The sequence below is a fragment of the Tiliqua scincoides genome, chromosome 7 (genome assembly GCF_035046505.1).
Source record: "Tiliqua scincoides isolate rTilSci1 chromosome 7, rTilSci1.hap2, whole genome shotgun sequence".
NCBI classification, from domain to species: Eukaryota; Metazoa; Chordata; class Lepidosauria; order Squamata; family Scincidae; genus Tiliqua; species Tiliqua scincoides.
The window spans coordinates 41443769-41462847 of NC_089827.1; the positions used below are offsets into that span (position 1 = coordinate 41443769).

The following is a 19079-nucleotide window of genomic DNA, read 5'->3' on the forward strand; positions in this document are numbered from 1 at the left end:
GGGTTGTTACGAAAACATGGCTGAGGGGAAGAAGGGAAACGTTTGCCACCTAAGCCCCTTGGAGGAAGGGTAGTATGAAAGTGAAATAAATAACAAAAAGCTGGCTAGATTAATCTTAGATGCAAGATTTTGTAACAGCAAGTAACAGCTGCCAGTACAAAAGTAAAGCTTTCACCTAGGGGATTCATAGCCAACCGTTGTAAAACAAAAACCTTTGTTACTCTTAGCAATCTTTGGGGACACACACACACACACACACACACACACACACACCAAACACTGACAAGCTCAACCCAGGATTCCAGACTGCAAAACTGTACTGATTCATTAAATGAAAAGGTTCTCTTACCATGGCATGTACTATCATCATAATCGCTTGTGCCAGAATTTGGTGCTACAAGGTAAAAAATGGACACATACACATTAGATCTGATATAATATACAGTATCTGTTCTTTTGAAGACCAGAAAGAGCAAGAAAGGAAAACAAGTTGGGCTACCCTTTCCACTTCATACCTTTATGAGTTTGAGTATGGCAAATGACCCAAGCGGCAGCTGATCCAACTAGTAAAATGCAGGCAACAGTGATGCTCCAGGGAAGCCACACAGAAAGATCATCTATAACATTGGATAAAAAAAAGAGAGCACATCAAGCGACTCAATATTATACTGAACTGAATGGAGCAAAGTGGATAGGCAAAGCCCTGCACTTAGCAGCAAGGGACCAAGAGACTGCAGATTATTACTTAGAACTGCAGATTATTACTTACAACATTTCTAGGTCACCTTTCATACTACTGACGGGGACAATTTTTGTTCTATGAAACAATAAATTTGCTCCAATTCAGATGCACTGAATAAAGATGCCATTATTTATTACAAAAGGACCTGCAACAAAATGTTGCATCTCTTCAAGTGCTCAGTTGGCTCAAGCAGGTCACATCCCTGACCTTGTCTTCCACTGCTATTTTCTACACCCCCCCCCCCAACAGCCTTCAACATTTAAGGTCTCTTGGAGTCATCTAGGCATGCTGAATATATACCAGCCCCCCACAATTTATAAAGTTCTCTATTGCATTTTAACTGTCTCCCAAGCATGCAGACAGCACTGTCTTTCCCAAGAATGGCCATGCTTTTCACACACCCAAATGTGCATCCGAGTTCATCATCAGGATATAAATTTCTTTTGTACATTTTTAATTCTGTTCTTCAGCCAAGATTAGTTTCCAAAGCTGCTTGAAATAACTGAAGCCACATTGGTCAAGGAATGAAGGCCTGGAGACGCATGTTACCTTTTTGTCCCTGTAAAAACTAAGTGTAATTGAAAGATGCTTCCATCCAGGGATGGAAGTCACATGACTCGAGTTTGAGTCACAAACACATTTTTTGCTGATCCATGTACACTCAAGTCAGGCCTGTCAATTTTGACACTGAGTCTGAGGCTGCTATCTCGGCACTCAGACTCCAGGCATGCAGACTTGAGTCTGTCTGTTTCAGGTTGTTCTTGCTTACTTTTTTGTGGAGTGAAAGACCTTGTGGAGCCATCATTCAGACCAGGTTAGCAGCAGGGAAGGGTTAATTTTTTGGTTTAGCATCAAGCGGGGGGGGAGGGGCAGGAGCGGGCTCTCTTATCCATCTCTGAAGAACTAATGATCATTGGATGAAGGTTTTTCCCTGGATGAGTGAGATGAGAAGGCAGGGGGTGGTTCCTAGCCATCCAGAAGAAACTTATGGCAGGGCACCATTAGGCTCATTGAATGACCTGCTGCAATGGGACTACTTCTGAGTAGAGCTTCAAAGGATTGGGTCATACTGGTAAGCCTTCTAGCTGCTGCGTGTGACCCTCCTCCCGCTTGCCGCTTCTGTCCCTGCTCTAATGCCTTATTTACAGATGAGATGGGACAGCATGGGAGTATTAAATGAGAACTCCAACACACACACACACACACACACACACACTCCAGCAGCAGCTCCTTTTTCTCCCACAGAACTGCAGCTGACTTTTTTATGTAACAGACTTGGGACTTGAGTCTTTTAGGAGTCCCCAAAATGCTTTCAGTGACTTGGAAAGTCTGCCCATTAGGACTCATTTTTGAGTCGTTAAAGGGGGCGGAGACTCATGACTCAATTTGAGTCAAGCCACGCTGAATTTGCCTATCTCTTCTTCCTTCCACACTGAAATAGCCCTCAAACGCAATCACCTTTCCTTTCTGACTTTTCTGAAAACTAGGTGCATTCTCATTCTCTTTTCATAAGGCTTAGTTTCCACTCCTGCAGTTCTTTATACTGACACCCCCTCCCATATCCAATTTCCCCCAATCACACTTATCTCTCTTATACTGCAAAAGGCAACTTTTTTTCAACTTTGGAACAGGAAGCAAATAGTAAAAACTTAGACTCATAGCTGCTAGAGGGACACTACAGGAGGTGACAGGGAGAACACAAACAGGAAGTCTTCTGCTGTCCACTTCCTTTTAGCATTCTTATTAGTCACCTCTTGTAGCGTTCTGCTAGCAGCTATTAATCTAGGTTCTCTATTGCTAGAGGTGTTTGAAAATGGTGTTATTTATTTAAGACTTGGGCTATAATCTTATCTTACTAACAGGAAACAACCTATTGCCCAATGCACATGCATGTTATACAAGTGCATAATGTAAATTGTGGCTAAAATATTGATGCTATGCCCAAAATAGCATTTTAAAAATCCTTGCACCAAAATTAATATTCAAAATATTCAGATACACGTGAAATTGTTCAACTTTTGTTACACAATGTAATATTTTAAAGGTAGGGGCCACTGCAGGTCCTTCAGCTTTCATGGTTTCTTCTGCCCAACTTCTCCTATACCGATTCTTTTGCTACTTCTACCAACTGCAGCAATTTTATACCTTGAAATGTTCAATTTCATGGAGCCAGTTCAACACTTAAACTGATATTTTTGGTAACCAAAACTAGTAATAGTTCTCTAGCTACACAAGCTCAAAATGAAAATCATACCAGCTTTTTGTGGTGGAGGGACATAAGTTCCCATAACTTGGGAGCAAGGGATGGAAATACGATGTCGCATACAATCTGTATCACAAGCTGCAAAGAATGGCTGGATCTGGAGAGAAAAGAAAGAAGAGCACAACTTAAGCAACTGATTTGCGGTTTCACTTCTTAACACTACAAGTTTCAAGAGTGAAAACCAAAAAAGGTGCAATTGCCTCAGATATCACATCTTTAACTAGCCAATAACACTGTTTCTTCAGCCCCTTGATCTGAAAGACATCCATTCAGTTTTGTCCTCTTTAGTCTGCACCAATTCCAGATGAAAGGTCAATAAATACAACCAAATAGGGGCACCATTTTAGGTGTTAGTCTGTGGGGCAGGACTGGAGTGTGGGTAGGGGTCACAGAAAGCTACTTTAATTATTCAATATGAAATCGCAAAACATTAGCATTGTAAAGCAATTTTTTTAGGAGTTACAAGAAGTGTAATAATCAAAGATACTCTTGAGGAATAATCATAGAGGCCTGAAATATAGGGCGATTGATAACAAAAACAAAATGATGCATTTTTCTTTCAACATAATATCTGGACTGGCTTCTGCTATTTTAATGTTAAAGTGTCTTTGCTCTCCAGAAAGACTTACTGGTGCCCAAAGAGGTGAGTTAGAAGAAAGGAAGAAGACTGATTTGTAACTGGCCACCACTGTTCTTTTCCAGGGCCTGTTATGCATCTCTTGAGGTATACTAAAGTGTTAGTTTTTGTATCTTTACTCAGAAGTTAATCAATGCCACTGTTCAGTAGAATGTACTCCCAAATAAATACGCAAAGGACTGTAGTCTTGATGTAACGTGAGCTATGAAACATCTCTCAGACAGAAACATGGGAACTATGAATGTCTCTCAGCCATAGCATCTGTACCTAGGAACATTTCTCAAACTGAACTTGTCTCCTGCTGAGTCTGATGCTTCTTGATTTTTGAAATTTTTTTTTAAGGGCAGGATTTGAGCACTCCTGTGGATTATATATCTGCTCCTGCTGTAGAAAACTTCCCAGAACTCCACAAGCTCCCCACCTACAATATATAACTAAGTATAGACTATGAGATCACTCACTCCCATCTCTGAATAAGAAATGTAGACAACCTACCTGAATTTTGTATTCGCAACAACTCTTCAAGTTTCTCTCTATTTTGACTGTGACATTCAGGCGCTGCTGTAAACCTTCCTACAGAAACCACAAGACAAAAGTGCCACTAAAGCAAAGTCAAAGAAATCTTGACTGATGCTAGGCAACAGGAACAAGGAGCAGCACTAAGAGGTGAATCTGTGGTCTCAAATGCATTGTGTCTATTGAGATTATTGATGCCTTCTGAGCATTTGTTTTTACAAACAGAAATGAGAGTCTAATGTAAAGGGTAGATAAGAACAGAAGAACATAACATAAGAACAGCGCCACTGGATCAGGCCATAGGCCCATCTAGTCCAGCTTCCTGTATCTCACAGCAGCCCACCAAATGCCCCAGGGAGCACACCAGATAACAAGAGACCTCATCCTGGTGCCCTCCTTTGCATCTGGCATTCTGACATAACCCATTTCTAAAATCAGGAGGTTGCGCATACACATCATGGCTTGTACCCCGTAATGGATTTTTCCTTTAAAGGCGTCCAGGCTAGACGCCATCACCACATCCTGTGGCAAGGAGTTCCACAGACCAACCACACGCTGAGTAAAGAAATATTTTCTTTTGACTGTTCTATCTCTCCCAACATTCAATTTTAGTGGATGTCCCCTGGTTCTACTCCATCTCACAGAGCTGCTGAGAGAATAAAATGAGAAGCTGAAAAAGGAATGTACACTGCCCGAAGCTCCTTGGATACAAAAACGAATCAATACCTCAGAGATCTTTTCAGTGATCTTTTCCTTACATTTCCTTCCATCTTCTTGATAACTGACCACGTAAATGTGGTACCTTGCCGACTCCATTGCTGGATTAAAGCTCACCAACAGAGAATCTTCACTTAGGCTTTTCCCCTCAATTCTGGGCTCCCACAGACTGCCTGCATATGAAAAAAACCAAGATCCCTGTGTACTTCAATACAGCATCTCCCACACCTCCAGCCATAATTATAAAGCAAACATTACCTATTTTCAGACATGGTACTGTTGTTTTCATGATAGAATCTGTGCAGTCTGCAACAAAAAGTCATTTATTAGAAATGCTATATCTATAAAAGAATATGGAAGGACCACAGGTAGGGCCTGGCAAGCACAATTAGCAAAGAACTGCCAAATATATTAAAGGAAGACACACTTACAGAACAAACAGGGGCATTTCTGGAGTCATAATCCTAAAGAACCTTACTAACGAATATGTTCTTTGAAAATAGTAGGACTTCTGAGGAACACACAGGACTGTGCTGTACATTATCTTTTAAGTTCTCTGGAAACTAGAACTAAAACTTAATCCCCCCCACACATGCTACAAACATGCATAATATAGGGGATACTTATATCAGATGACATTCCTCATGAAGCCTTCTAATGAAAGGCATTTAATGGACAATGTCTCTAGATGACCAAAGCTATCAACATGATTGCTCCCAAGCATTCTCCTTCCATCAGTAGAACTAGAATAACTCCTTGGTTTTCCATAGAGCTGATGAAGTAAAACTCATGCTGAACTCAATCAAACACAGGTTAGAACCCATTTCTGAGCCTACTCTACATCCTTTAGTCCCAATACCCAAAATACCGCAAGTCCTAAACCTTCTTTGAAATGTTGCATTGATAGCATGCCATCAGAGAAGCAGAAATTTAAGTGCCTGGTAACCATTGGCTTGAAAATTGGCAAAGAAGAGACATTCTGAGCATGCGTGGTTTCCTCCTTCCATTAGGAGCTTCTGGACTTTCCAGCACTCTCCTAAAATTATTAGCACCTTATATCACAACTACACAGGCTTAGGGAAAATACCTGTGTGAAGGTTCAATGAGGGAGACCTACCTGATGAAGATTCTACGTAATAAGAGGGCCTCTATCCCTAGAGGAGCATGGATCCCCAAAGCCATCATATGAGGGACCAGTAGATGTCACTGTACCACTGAGAGGGGACTGCATGCTGGCAAATTTATTTTATATTATTTGAACATAAGTTGGTGGTGCTTTGGGTCATCATACATTAAAGCCCATTTGCCTGATCTCATGCCAGTCTCAAAACTAGTAACATGCATCACCAGAAATACAGGTATTCAGCACAGACACAAAAATGATGTGGCTATAGAGTGAGAGTGTTTCCCAAACACTGCAACCTACATTTGAACACCTTGGCCAGAGCAGTTTGAAAAGGTGAAATAAGTAGTGCTGACTTCCTACATTTGCAGGTTTACACCAGAGTGACTTTTTGGGGGGTACTCAAATATGATATAATTTCTGGGCTATTACTGTTTCAGCAGAATTGTCTAGGAATTGTGCGATGTCAGTAAAACACTATATTTGACAGCAACGAAGAACCTCAAATATTTTTTAGAAATAAAATTGCAGCCATATAGCATTTGTAGTGAACATGATCCCTTCACTGTAATTGGGAGCCCCTGTTTGTATGTAACATGGTGCTGGGTTACCCTAATCAGCTAGTAAACACCACCATTATGACCTCTGTAACTGGCACATCTACAAGAAGTTTAATCTCAGATATTTATAGGCAGTGCCAGTATGGCTGACATTTCACGCAGGAAGAAAAGTGGACCAGGAGGAAAAACACCTCCTGGGTTGTGCTGGGTTGTTGTCATATTCGTTGACTGGTCAAATTCATCCACTCAACCCTGCATGGACAAGGATAAGTCACATGGAGGGTTGGGCTTGAGTATCCCATTGTTTAGCAGGCAACTGGAAAAGAAGAGACTTGTCAGCCCTGGACCCCATAAAATGGAAAGGCTGTGCATTTTTTTCTAGCATCTGCAGAGTAAACTGAACATGACTGTTATATTTGTACCCAATTTCAAATGCTTGGTTTGAATATTGGTGTTTGCTTAATTTTCCCTTTTAATAAACTATGTTGAATTTTGAAAACTCACAATCCTTTCAATCCAATCAGAGCAGAGACCTATTGCCCCTTGCTCTCTTACAGCTCACTTGAGGCTACAAAGTCTATAGGCATTTGCACAGGTGCAGAGAAGCTGGGATTGCTCAGGTTGGTTGCCTCCCTTACCACTTCTCTAGCAACAGACTTCCATGTTGATGGAATCCCAGTAATTGGATTCCTTCATGTTGTCATTCTTCAGTCTTTTCTTTTTGTTTACTCAAGCTAAAGGTTTCTAAAACCCTTCTACCATCCACTTTGTAATTAGGTTCTGATGCATTCCATCCTTCACAAACGCATATCATGCTGTTATTGCCAATCCGTTTCATTGACTTCTTAACTTCACTCTTCTCTGCAGTGAAAATGATGGTCAATACAAGAGTTCTCTCATGTTGTCTACTGCAATGCCATTTGTTCCAATTTTCCTGTTGCCCACTTTTAACGTCTCACCTCTCCACTACTCTGCTGTTTGGATTGTTCTGCTTCTCACTTTGACTGCACCAAGGCACTCTGGTGGTTTCTTTTTCTTTAGCATGCTCATTTCAAGCTCCCCAAACCAATCTACAAATGTCTATGCCCTAGAGTTCCTGTTTATGTCTTGCTCATACCACAGCATCTGTCTTCATTCTGTGGGTTCTGTGTTGCTTCACAAACCTAAGGTTTCTCCATCTACTTCCTGTCTTTGCCCCAGAACTCTTTCACTTCCTGTCCTATGAAATTCTCTCCAACTGGAAATCCAGATAGCTCTGTCACTTCCCATATTAAAGAGTACTTTAAAGACGAGTCTTTTTCTCTCGGGTCCTTTCTCACCTAGTTGGTCTCCACTCTAGCCCCTGACCCTTCCTGCATCTTCTCTTTGTCCTGTACAGTCATGCGTCGCTTAGCGACAGGGATGCAGGCTGGCACCCCCGTCGCTAAGTGAGGCTTGACATTGCACAAAGTCTCTGAAGGTGAGGGGAGCAGTGCTCCCTCGCCTCTGGAGGCTTTTCTGAACCTTGCAGAGGCAGCATGCATTTGCTGGTTGGAACGTTGCTAAGCAATGCTCACCTGTACATAAATTGTTAAATGACAAGCTCTGCCCAGAATATCACATTTTTTGCAAGCACCTAGTTGTAAGTGTTGTATAAGTAATATTCATGCCCTGCTTATGGGTTTCTCAGAGGACTGTGGGTGGTCACCATGAGAAACAGAGTGCTGGACTTGCCTGATCCAGCAGGGCTCATCTTATGTTCTTAATAAAAACCATCATAACGAGAATCGAAATACAAGTTGATAAGCCCATTTCCAGCCATCAACAAATACCATCACCACTCTTATAGGAAGTTTCCTTACCAGGTACTGTAAATGACATTGATATGCAGTTTTGGTCTCCAGAAGTACTTAATTTGGGTAGGTGATGAACTGTTACTTGGTAAGTCTGACCTGGCTGTACCTCAAATCGGTCAAAAGAGAAATTCCACTGAAAACAAGAACAAGGAGGAGACATTTTCTACAGATATACTTAATGCATCAGTGCATGGAACATTACAAATGTATAATTTTATGTCTTGCTACATGAGGACTATAGTTGCAATAAATAAATGAAAGTCAGAGGAAAGGGCAGGTACTGAGGTACATAGAGTCACAAACTGATCTTTCCTTAACCTCATCATGTCATTCCGCCACATCCTTGAATGGTCAATCAGTCCCCTGTTTACAGAAGGGCCCTCTACTTTGTATTCATTCAGTTCCAGGGATGGTCTAATGCAGTGGTTACCAAACAGTGGGGTCGTGATGGGCTGTGCAGAGTCTCCAATGTAACACAGGTAATGACAAGATCAGATAACTAACTGCCTCAAGCCCTGCATGTATTCAAAAATCAGATAGCTGCTAATTATCCTGCAAATACCTCAGCTCCTAGAGTTTGCAAGATAGCTGCTAATTGCTCTGATAAGAGCTCAGCTCCTGGGGTTTGCAAGTGTCGTACACTCCCAGGGTTTGGGGGTGCTCAGAGTTCTTGGTTCTTGAACCCTAGAGCCCTCAAGGACCCCTGTTCGGTAGTACTGCCACCACCCTGTACGTGCCAGTGTCTCAGTCCAGGAACACGGAAACCCTCTAGGCTTAATTCTATCCCTTGCAGGCACTGAGCACTTTCTTTAATTAAAGCCTCAGTCCTCAAGTTACTAGTCCTCAATGAGGATTTGGTAGCTTGCTGAACGGCTAGGCAGGATTCTGAACCTTTGTCCCCAACAGACAATGAAACAACTTAGTAAAAGGATTTTTACTTTATTAAGTACATGGGGTACATAAAGTTACAAAAGGCAGCAAATGCTAGAGGCATAAAACTTCTAGGAAACATATCAGCATTAAAATAACAAAGCTAACTGGCTATCTCTATTATTCCCTAACTCTCACCTGGGTCAGCTTTCTTTTGTAGATCTTTCAGCTCCAGGTTACCTATGAGGCCACATGGTCCTGGTGGACCAGGCTCTCCCTGCAGGATGTTGCACCCACAACCTTTTCCACCCAAAGACAACTCAGACACACCCCTTGGGCTTTGTTCTTATACTTCTCAGGCTAACAGGATGGAGGTGACTCTGTACTTATTTAAACTGTCCAATCAGAAACTCTTGGGGACAGAATCTTCCCAAAGTGGGGCTGGATGCTAGCCTTCTCAGTTCTCCCCTCCCCACTGGAGGTCCACAGCTGCATTCCATCCTTGATGGGCGCCTTTCTGTCTGCCTAGGTTCTACATTATTACCTCCCATTGAGTTGTTAATTTCGTTGGCTGTTGTTACATCCTTGCAGCTAGGAACTGCAAGCCACTTCTGTGTTACTGGTTTAGTTTGGTTCAGGCTCTACATGCTACTAGGCCTAAACTGTACATATTCATGACAGCAAGCATGTGTCATAGGGAGATAAATGTTGGTAAAAAAATAAGAAGATTTTATTATTTTTTATTTTTCCAGGAAGAAATGTGGGAAAGGAAGGACAGCTTTCATTAAACTTCATTAGGGATGCTTCATAATTAGAAATGGATCGAGTTTTTTGTAAGCAAACAAATAAAATATTACTTGTAAGTAAATAAAAATACTATTTCTTTCTAGATTTTTTTATAAAGCTTGGTGGGAACTGATAAGAGTGGCATTTTAAAAGTGGGTCCTAATGCTAATAAGTTTGGGAACCACTGGTCTAGGTGACATGAAGCCTTGCTGCTGTGCACCCCTGAAAACCACATGGAAATGAGCCAGACCTCTTCATCTCACTCCTTCCCTGTGTGGATCTTTTCAACAAAACAGGAAAGATGGGGCACACTGGTTGCTCTCAAGCTTCTTGTTTTTAAAAAGCCCTGTAGAGCCTGTCAGCCACCTTCTGTGTGTCTCCCATCCCCTGGGAACTGTCTGCTTTCCCACAGGACTAGTGAGTGCACTGGCTCACTGTGACAGCTGCAAGACAATCTTGGTCCACACAGACACACTTATGTGCTGCAGATGATTCGGCATACTCCTAATTACAAGGCTGTTCTCAACTACAGGGTATTTACCTGCTGAATTCTAGAAATAGGTAAGAAGAGTCAAATGTGTAACAGCAACCATACTCACTTACCCGGCCACCATTTGGAGCAACTTGGTATAACAGTTTGTTCTGAAAGCTGAAATGGGCACAGACTTGCTGGTTATTGCTTGCTTGTAGCACAACCAGTTGTATCCCCCTGAGGTACTGAATGCTTGCTGGTTGGGGTGGAAGAAAAGGTGGGGAAAAGATAAGCAGGGAAATTTTAAAATGTGTTTTATAATCTCTGTAAAGGGAAAGAAGTGTTCATACTGTGGTCTGAACCTGGGTTTGTGGAGTGGAAAAATAATAACCCATGACTTGGTTAGGAGCAGAGAAGGAAGAGGCCATATTAACTGGTGCTTCTGTTTTATGCATTTTCAGACACTACTGTATAGACAGAAGGGCAGGGTCTTTCAAATAACTGCCTTAATCTGCAGAAGACATACTACAGAAAAATAATCCCCCCCAAAGTAAGCCCTGCTTTCACCCTGTAAAAAAAAAAAAAAAAAGTACACCAAGCTTGGGCTTAGCACTTAATTTATTTTAACAGTTCCGAAATTCAAGGTAATGGCCATTGCACCTCATTCTTCCTTCTCTATTTGAAGTGAAATACCCCATGTTAAGAATAATCAATGCATTGCTCTGCAACCTTCATGTGTTTTGCTTCTGAAAAATGGTTGATTTCAATGGTTAAAAGTAATACTAAGATGCTCTCCTTCTCAGTATCACCCAACAACCAAGCCATCTACAAAAGCATCTCAGCAGCAGCTCCAACTATTACTGCTGAGTCAACAGACAGCACCACAGTACATGCTAGAAAACTATCACTGCCTTTAACGGAGCTAAGAACCTCTTAAATAAATGCCTGCCCTCGGAGATCCAGAGTGAATTATCACTTACCATCAGTAGCCACATTCCACTTTATCTTCAGCACAGGGAACAGTTTCCCCCCTTCAAAGAAAGTGGTAATATTGACATCAAGGAACTTTGGGGCTGAGGGAGTCCAATTTGAAATAATAAGCCAACTTGCATCTACGCAGGTACCTGCAAGTTAAATCATACTTGAATTTTAAGACCTGCAGTTCCATTTCGGGTAGCAACTGATACATCTTCAGATCAATATTGTGGGCTGACTTGCCTCTTGCCACACTTCTGGTTTCACACAGTATAGGACAGTACCAAGTATTTCCTCCTGAACAGGCTCTTCTAGCATGTTCAAGACAGTCCAGTTTTGAGAAAGATACCTAGTACAAAGCTTCCTCAAGCATCCAGGTTTCCTATCGGATTTCATGTCTATAAACCTGATGACAGGTTAAAATATAGTGCAAGATACTAACTGTGAAACTAACTGGTACTGAAGCCAGTTGAAGAAAATGATCAACTTACTGTTTCTCACAAGGCAGCGTAGACCCTGTAGGAGAGAAAACAAAAAAATATCATTGAGGGCACAATCCTAACCAGGTCTACTCAGAAGTAAGTCCTATTTGTTCAATGGGCTTACTCTCAGGAAAGTGTGGTTAGGATTGTAGTCTGAGAGGAACAACTCCTGTTGTCTGAATTGCCTTGAGATCCGGAAAGCACTTGACTGAAATCTGAGCAGGTAGATGCAATACCAAGATGCTGCACCGTTACCTAAAAAAAAGCAGTGCAGACAGTGTAGATAAAGTGCTGACACTAAGATGAACTTCTGCAGGACAGTAGACCAATATTTTTGGGAAATTGGTTAATGCCTCAAGATCAGGATTGTTATTCTTGAGTTCAAGAAAAAGCTGATTCAAGGAAGTCAATACCGAGGGCTCATCAAGGTCCAGCTCATTACTTATGAATGGATATGCTCATTCAGCTCTTCCCATCCAAGCATGTACTATGAAAACAACCACCTATGTAAAAGTCATTAAGGAAGTAATGAATAAATGTAATGGGATGAACAAATACATAGGAAAAGCAGAAGTAGGAGAAATAACCCTAGTAAGAGAAATGTACGAGTAACAACTCAAGAACCATAAGTGACTGAAACATTTTGGCAGAAACCTTCTAGGACTTGGAGCAGGCAGAAACCAGGCTATTGGATAGGCAGTTGTAAAAGGCAATTAGAAGTAATAACCAAAATCACTCTCTACTGAGGAAAACAGGAATAAGAGAGAGATACAAGAGATATAGGAGTGTTGGGTCTGTAGCAGCAAACAAATACTGCTTTCTCAAAGTTACTTCCAAAGAACTTATGCCACTTACTTCTGCTGAAAAGCAGAGAGTAGTGTCACAGATGGAAAGAAAATAAATGCCATGTTGAGAGAAACAAGAAAGATTGCGAATGCAAGGAAGCTAGTATGAAAACCAACTCTAGACAAACAGAGGCCTTCAGAGACTTGCACAGGCTGGCTTAGAGGAGATATGAAGATGAACACAGAAAGTAACACTACAAAATGATTCTGTTATTGCATAAGGCAATTCCTTTACCTGAACGTTTGCTTTCCTTCAGATTAAGTTAACATTCAGAGAAATGAATGCAAAAGCTTCAACAATAGGTACAGTTAACAGGAAAAAATATAGCCATGTGTCCAAAATTGTGCACGAGGTTGAAATAAGGATTACGCTATGTGCAAAAGTGTTTGTCCAAAAAAAGATGATTCAGTTACTTTAAGCGTACTTTGGATGTTTCAGACACTGCCTATAAAAGAAAGGCGTTTTCAAATACTTGGCATTAGAGTAGGGGATGTTCTCTTGCCTTTGGGTACACATAAACATTTGCTCGTGGCTACAATAACTGCAATAGTAGTAATATTAGTAATCCTGTCACATTCAGAATTACCCTGTAGGAAGAAGTATTGTGGAAGAAGCAATACAGCTTGCCTTAGAAAAATGCAGCTGAAGGCCTACAAGTTTTTTTTTTTCAAAATTATCACATTACAAGCTCTGGTCAGAAGCTGGCATTTAGTGGCATACTGCACTGAACCACTCGTCATGTCCAATATCTATTGATGGACCTTCTCCTCCTCCATGAAGCTGTCTGATCCCCTTTAAGTTACCAGACATCACACCACAGCTGGTGGCAGCGAATTCTTGCTGTATTTCAACAAGGCAGCACAGACCCAACAGGGGAGAGAACGTGTATGTCATTGACACAAAAAATTTCTGTTGTTTCTCTTTGCTGGCAACTAGGGGCCAAGGAGCACCTCTCAAGTGGCCAAATAAGTCCATGAGCTCCAGTTATCGACCCCTATTATAAAGCAGTATCTTGAAATTACACTTTAAGGCCCAAAAAGTTGAGCTTCCATTCATCAGACTGAAGGCTAAGACAGAAAACATGGATTGAATATTTGTATCCAAGTATGGTAGATTGTCATGTGGCTGAGGATAGACACAGTTAATAATTCAATATGGTAATTCAGTTTGGTTAAGTCATTCGGTAAAGTGCTGGCATCGATCTGAAGTCTTATAGTATTGCACAACTGCAATGTTACTCAGAACAAATTGGGGTGGGGGGAACCAAACAGTTCCCAAAAGGCCAATCTAAACAACTTACTTTGGTTGACGCCATTACTGCTACACTTGGTTTATATTAATACACAAATGAATTTGAAAACTTTGCTTTATAATAAACTCTTGTGTAAGCAAGCATTGTTTAAACACACACCACCATCTGTTTCACCTGAATGTTCGTTCCACTTATCAACTAATAAACTAGGCACTCTCTTGAAGCTGAACAAATACATCACAATTTCTTCCTTTCACATTCAACACTATCAGGCCCAAGAATATGGTAATGTAAGATATGGAACAGAGAATATTTTAAATTATTGAGGGCAGTATAGTGACTCCATACAAAACATACAAAAAAGTATTTCTGTATACAAGAGCTCTGCTCCCTACTGTACTATATGTCTGTCTTACATCACACCCTTAAATATGGGAACCACAACTCTATGCTGTGATTAGCCATAGGCAATAGGAAACAGTTTACAAAAATTACAAACCAAAATATAACCAATAAAAATGGAAACCAGCAAAATAGTTAAGTCCTATTACGTTACATTAAGTCCTTATTTTAATAATAGCTGCCTTTTTTTTTTGCAGACTTCAGTGTAACTGATTTGTACTTATAAGCAAGTCACAAAATTCAGATAACGCTGGGAAACGTGACAGATGGATTAATTAAATCACTCATCAAGTCTTTATAAAATGAACATAAATGGGCTATTTATCATCATCACTACAACGCCAAATGACTGTTTACTAAAATTCCTTTAAATTGTCTCTTAATGCATTTCCACTAGCACTGCTTAAACTCTGCACTAGAAAATGATTCCAAAATCTAGAAAAGCCAAGTCATACAAATCAGATGCAGGGTTATCAAAGGAGCTTACTGGAAAACACCCATACCAAGGACAGACGTTTTAAAGCAACTTGGATGTGATGTTGTTCTGAAACCGTACATGAAAAATACGTTGTTTCACTAGGTTCTGGGCTTTGCAAAGCCTAGTATTCAATAAATGCTGTGAGGAATGAGCAAGCTTCAAACTGACAGCTTTCATCCAGGTGCTCTCATGAGAAAGAATTAGAGAGTACAAAGCAGAAGGAGGTAAGTGTTGCCTCTAGTTCAATTCAAATGCTAAACCACACATGCAGATATAGAAAGAGGCCTGCCTTTAATCTCATGCTGACATTGATTCAATTCAGAACTTCAAACATTTGCCTAAGAAATTTAGATTAAATGACTATTAAAGATCTTAAAACATTAAGTCACATCTGAATCCCACAGAATAACTAGATTATGGACTTTACAGACCTCTAGTGTAAATGGAATAAAATTATGGTCCACTGTATGTGAAAATCATTACACAGCACTCTGTACATGCTCCAATGACAGAAGGATTATTCAGAGATATTTAACAACATACTTTTGTTCAGTTGGCTTACCAAAATATCCTGTCTGGCCACTGGCACATGGAGAACTCTGTCACCTTAGTTCCCCACTAAGTGTTCTTTTGAGCAATACTCAGAAAAGATTCTTGTAAGTCTGCATTAACAAGACAGCATTATCAACATTCAATAACACTGTAACAGTTTTTTTACTCCTAATTAGGAACAATTAAGTGATGTTAAGTGCCCCACAATGTCATTAATGTACAGATGTAAGATAAGGGCTGAAACAGTCTTATCCCTCAGGTAGGTGGAAAAGAATCTGTAGAAGGCCCATCAATAGTACAATTTCTTCAGCCAGTGTCGCTGTATAAGCTTTTAATTAGAAAAGTAGTCATTTGTACTCGAAGTAACCAATTTCTCCCAAAACGCTTAAGAAGAGTTGAACCAAACCCCGGCCCTGGGGCCACTTGCGGCCCTCAAGGCCTCTCAGTGCGGCCCTCAAGGAGCCCCCAGTCTCCAATAAGTCTCTGGCCCTCTGGAGATTTGTTGGAGCCCACACTGGCCCGACACAACTGCTCCACTGCTTGCTGTTTCACATCTGTGATGCAGTAGTGGCAGCAAAGGAAAGGCCAGCCTTGCTTTGTGCAAGGCCTTTTATAGGCCTTGAGCTATTGCAAGACCTTCATGCATTGATATAAGTTCATCTTTAATATATTTATTTATGTAAACTTATGTAAATTTATTCAAATTTTAAATGTAAATTAGTTCTTTTTTTCCCGATCCCCGACACAGCATCAGAGAGACGATGTGGCCCTCCTGCCAAAAACTTTGGACACCCCTGCTATAGGGCAGCAGGTTTTTTGCAAGGATTCTGAAGTTCCCTTGGCTGGTTTCCACAGCTCCCTGGGGAGCCACAGCTCATAGTTTGGGAACCACTGGTCTACTATATTTTTATACACTTTTTGAACCATTTCCCTATGATATGATCCCATGGAAACTAGACCCACTTAGCATCTTCTAACAACTAAGGTTTAGACCAGCAGTCACCAAACTAGAGACAGCTACATGCCAAAAATCCAAACTCCACCACAAATGGAGCTTACTGTTCATCTGGGGAGCCAGCCATCTTCCTCTTTGATCTTCCCTAAAGTTTGCACCTGCCTGCCAAGTCTGCTGGAAATAAGGGTGCAGAGCATGCTGGGGCAACAGAATGTGGGAGGGATTTTCATGGGCGCCAGATCCCACCTGTAGGCTGTGGTTTGGCACCCACTGGTCTAAACCAGCAATTTAAACCACTGTGCTGTGGCACACTGGTGTGCTGTAAATGGTCTGCAGGTGCACTGTGGGGGCTTTGGGAAGGGTCATATATTCATAGAGCCATTGGGAGATGTAAGCCTGCAGTGTGGTGAGACTGTCAATTGTCAAAAAACCGATGTCGTGCCTTGACAATTTTAGCACCTTCTTAGTGTGCTATGAGATTGAGGCTGCAATCCTAACCACACTTTCCTGAGAGTAAGTCCCACTGAACAAAATAGGACTTACTTTTGAGTAGACCTGGTTAGGATTGTGCCCTAAAGGGCTGAAAATTGCTTGTCTAGACCCTAGACATTTGGTTTCAGTTTATCTAGGCTTCACCAGCCATTCAACCTTGCTACAGTAAAAAAAGTTGTAAAAAAAAGTGACAGAAACTTTCTTACAAGTTCTTATGCCACCCCTATTCATTTAAATGGAGTTTATGCGTGAGAATTTCCAGGTGGTATTGCTTTGGGGCAAAAGATGGAATAGGATCCACTGGTAAGGTATCTGGGCAATTCACAGTAAATCAGCAAGGGTTTCTAATTCCCAGTTATCTAACAGTAACAGACTGCAGTCCTATGCATGCTTATTTGCCTTCTTCATGGATAAATTGCATACTTGAGCGTCAGTATCCCACAGCTGCTAGAAGAGACTTTATTTTCAGAAGTGCCAAGATAACTTGCTGTTCCATAAAATTGTAAGGAAAAAAATCCTCCCATGGCTAGCCTCTCAACCTCTGTGTTCTTCACCTATAAAATACTGTGATCATTTATTACCTTTGAGTAGGCCTTTGTGCAGCTCTACTGCCTGTTTTGTGATAGAACCCTTGATCTGTAATGATGTATGTTCATTGAACAGGCCAGTTATTCCACTGTATAGCTCAAGCTGAGCATTAGGAAATTGCTTGCTAAAAGCCGCCATTTTTTTTATATCCGATTGGCAGACCTCAGGATTCCAGGTTGGAAAAAAAAGTCTGCCACTTCCTTCAGACTTAATTATGACAAAAGCTAGTTATCTACTATAGGAAACTAATCTGTCATTAGCTGCATCATTTTATAAAAGTGCATCTCATCTCTATATGCAAATAATCTTACAGATTAAGCAGCCCAAGTAAGCATCACAAACTACAAAGATGAAAATATTTGATGTAATAACACATTTGGCTTTCCCATTCATTTATGTGATGACTAACAGAACTATATATCTCAAACATACAGTACCTCAAAAAAGCAATTTCGACACATTGGATGAATTTACTATAGCCTGATAATCTCAACATATGGAGACAGTTATTACTACCAGACAAATAAGGGCGTTTCCTAATAAACCCTGGATTACCAGATAGGTGCGCTTTTTGTTAAAGGCTCAAAATGCTGCTTTTCATTCTGGAAATGCACTACAGTACAGTGTGGCTAGAGTAAACCTGAAGAAAGGCATCATGGACGCAAAAACTATGCATTAGCAGAGGACTGAATATTATTTTGAAAGTTCAGATCCCCGACAGGCATGGCAAGGCCTGTGACAAATTACCGGGCAGAATTATAAAAGCAATTTACCCAGTAACAGTGACACCATGGCTGAGCAGCTGAGCAGCTCAACTTTTTTTTTAGCCGTTTTGAAGTGGAAGCATCAGTGGTTACTACATTTTTGACGAACAGGCCACAGTTAGTCAGGATGGGCTCTTATTATTCTTCTACTTCGATATTGAATATTGGTGCTCCCCAGGGTTGTGTGCTGAGTCCTTTCTTTTACTCCCTATACACATATGATTGTGTCTCATCACATAATTCTAATGCGATTATTAAATTTGCAGATGATACGACAGTGGTGGGGCTCATTAGTAGGAATAATGAGTCTGCCTATAGGGAGGAAGTAAAGGGGCTGTTGTGGTGGTGTGAAGAGAATAATTTCACATTAAATAATAAAAAAACTAGTGGCCCGCTTGGAGGCAGGCTGTGCAGCATGGCCTTTCCCAGTTTGAAGAGACACTTGGCGAACAGACTGAGGCAAAGAAGGAAGGCCCGTAGCCAGGGAGACAGACCAGTGACAGTGTGGAAGGGATTGCTCCCAGTGTGGAAGGGATTGTCATTCCTGAATCGGCCTTTTCAGCCACACTAGACGCTGTTCCAGAACCACCATTCAGAGCTGGATACCATAGTCTTTCGAGACTGAAGGTCACCAACACAATAACTGACTTCAGGAAAAAGAAGTAACTGCGTACACCACTGCACAAAAATGGTGAGGAGGTAGAGAATTCTTGGGTACTTATATTGCAGAAGATCTTTCTTGGACTGTTAACACCAATATGTCAGTAAAAAA

The 19079-nt window shown here is 41.0% G+C and overlaps 1 protein-coding gene across 1 annotated transcript in view; it reads right to left on the minus strand.

The window, feature by feature from the left end:
* IL17RA (interleukin 17 receptor A) overlaps positions 1 to 19079 on the minus strand; it is a 33689-nt gene that overhangs the window by 5538 nt on the left and 9072 nt on the right. The window contains exons 3-13 of the mRNA XM_066634441.1: positions 12103 to 12233; positions 11988 to 12012; positions 11502 to 11645; positions 10653 to 10777; positions 8400 to 8526; positions 5134 to 5181; positions 4885 to 5048; positions 4138 to 4215; positions 2997 to 3102; positions 516 to 617; positions 350 to 394 (exon numbers count right to left, since the gene is read on the minus strand). Coding sequence (XP_066490538.1) covers positions 350 to 394; positions 516 to 617; positions 2997 to 3102; positions 4138 to 4215; positions 4885 to 5048; positions 5134 to 5181; positions 8400 to 8526; positions 10653 to 10777; positions 11502 to 11645; positions 11988 to 12012; positions 12103 to 12233 — 1095 coding nt within the window. The remainder of the gene's footprint in view (positions 1 to 349; positions 395 to 515; positions 618 to 2996; positions 3103 to 4137; positions 4216 to 4884; positions 5049 to 5133; positions 5182 to 8399; positions 8527 to 10652; positions 10778 to 11501; positions 11646 to 11987; positions 12013 to 12102; positions 12234 to 19079) is intronic.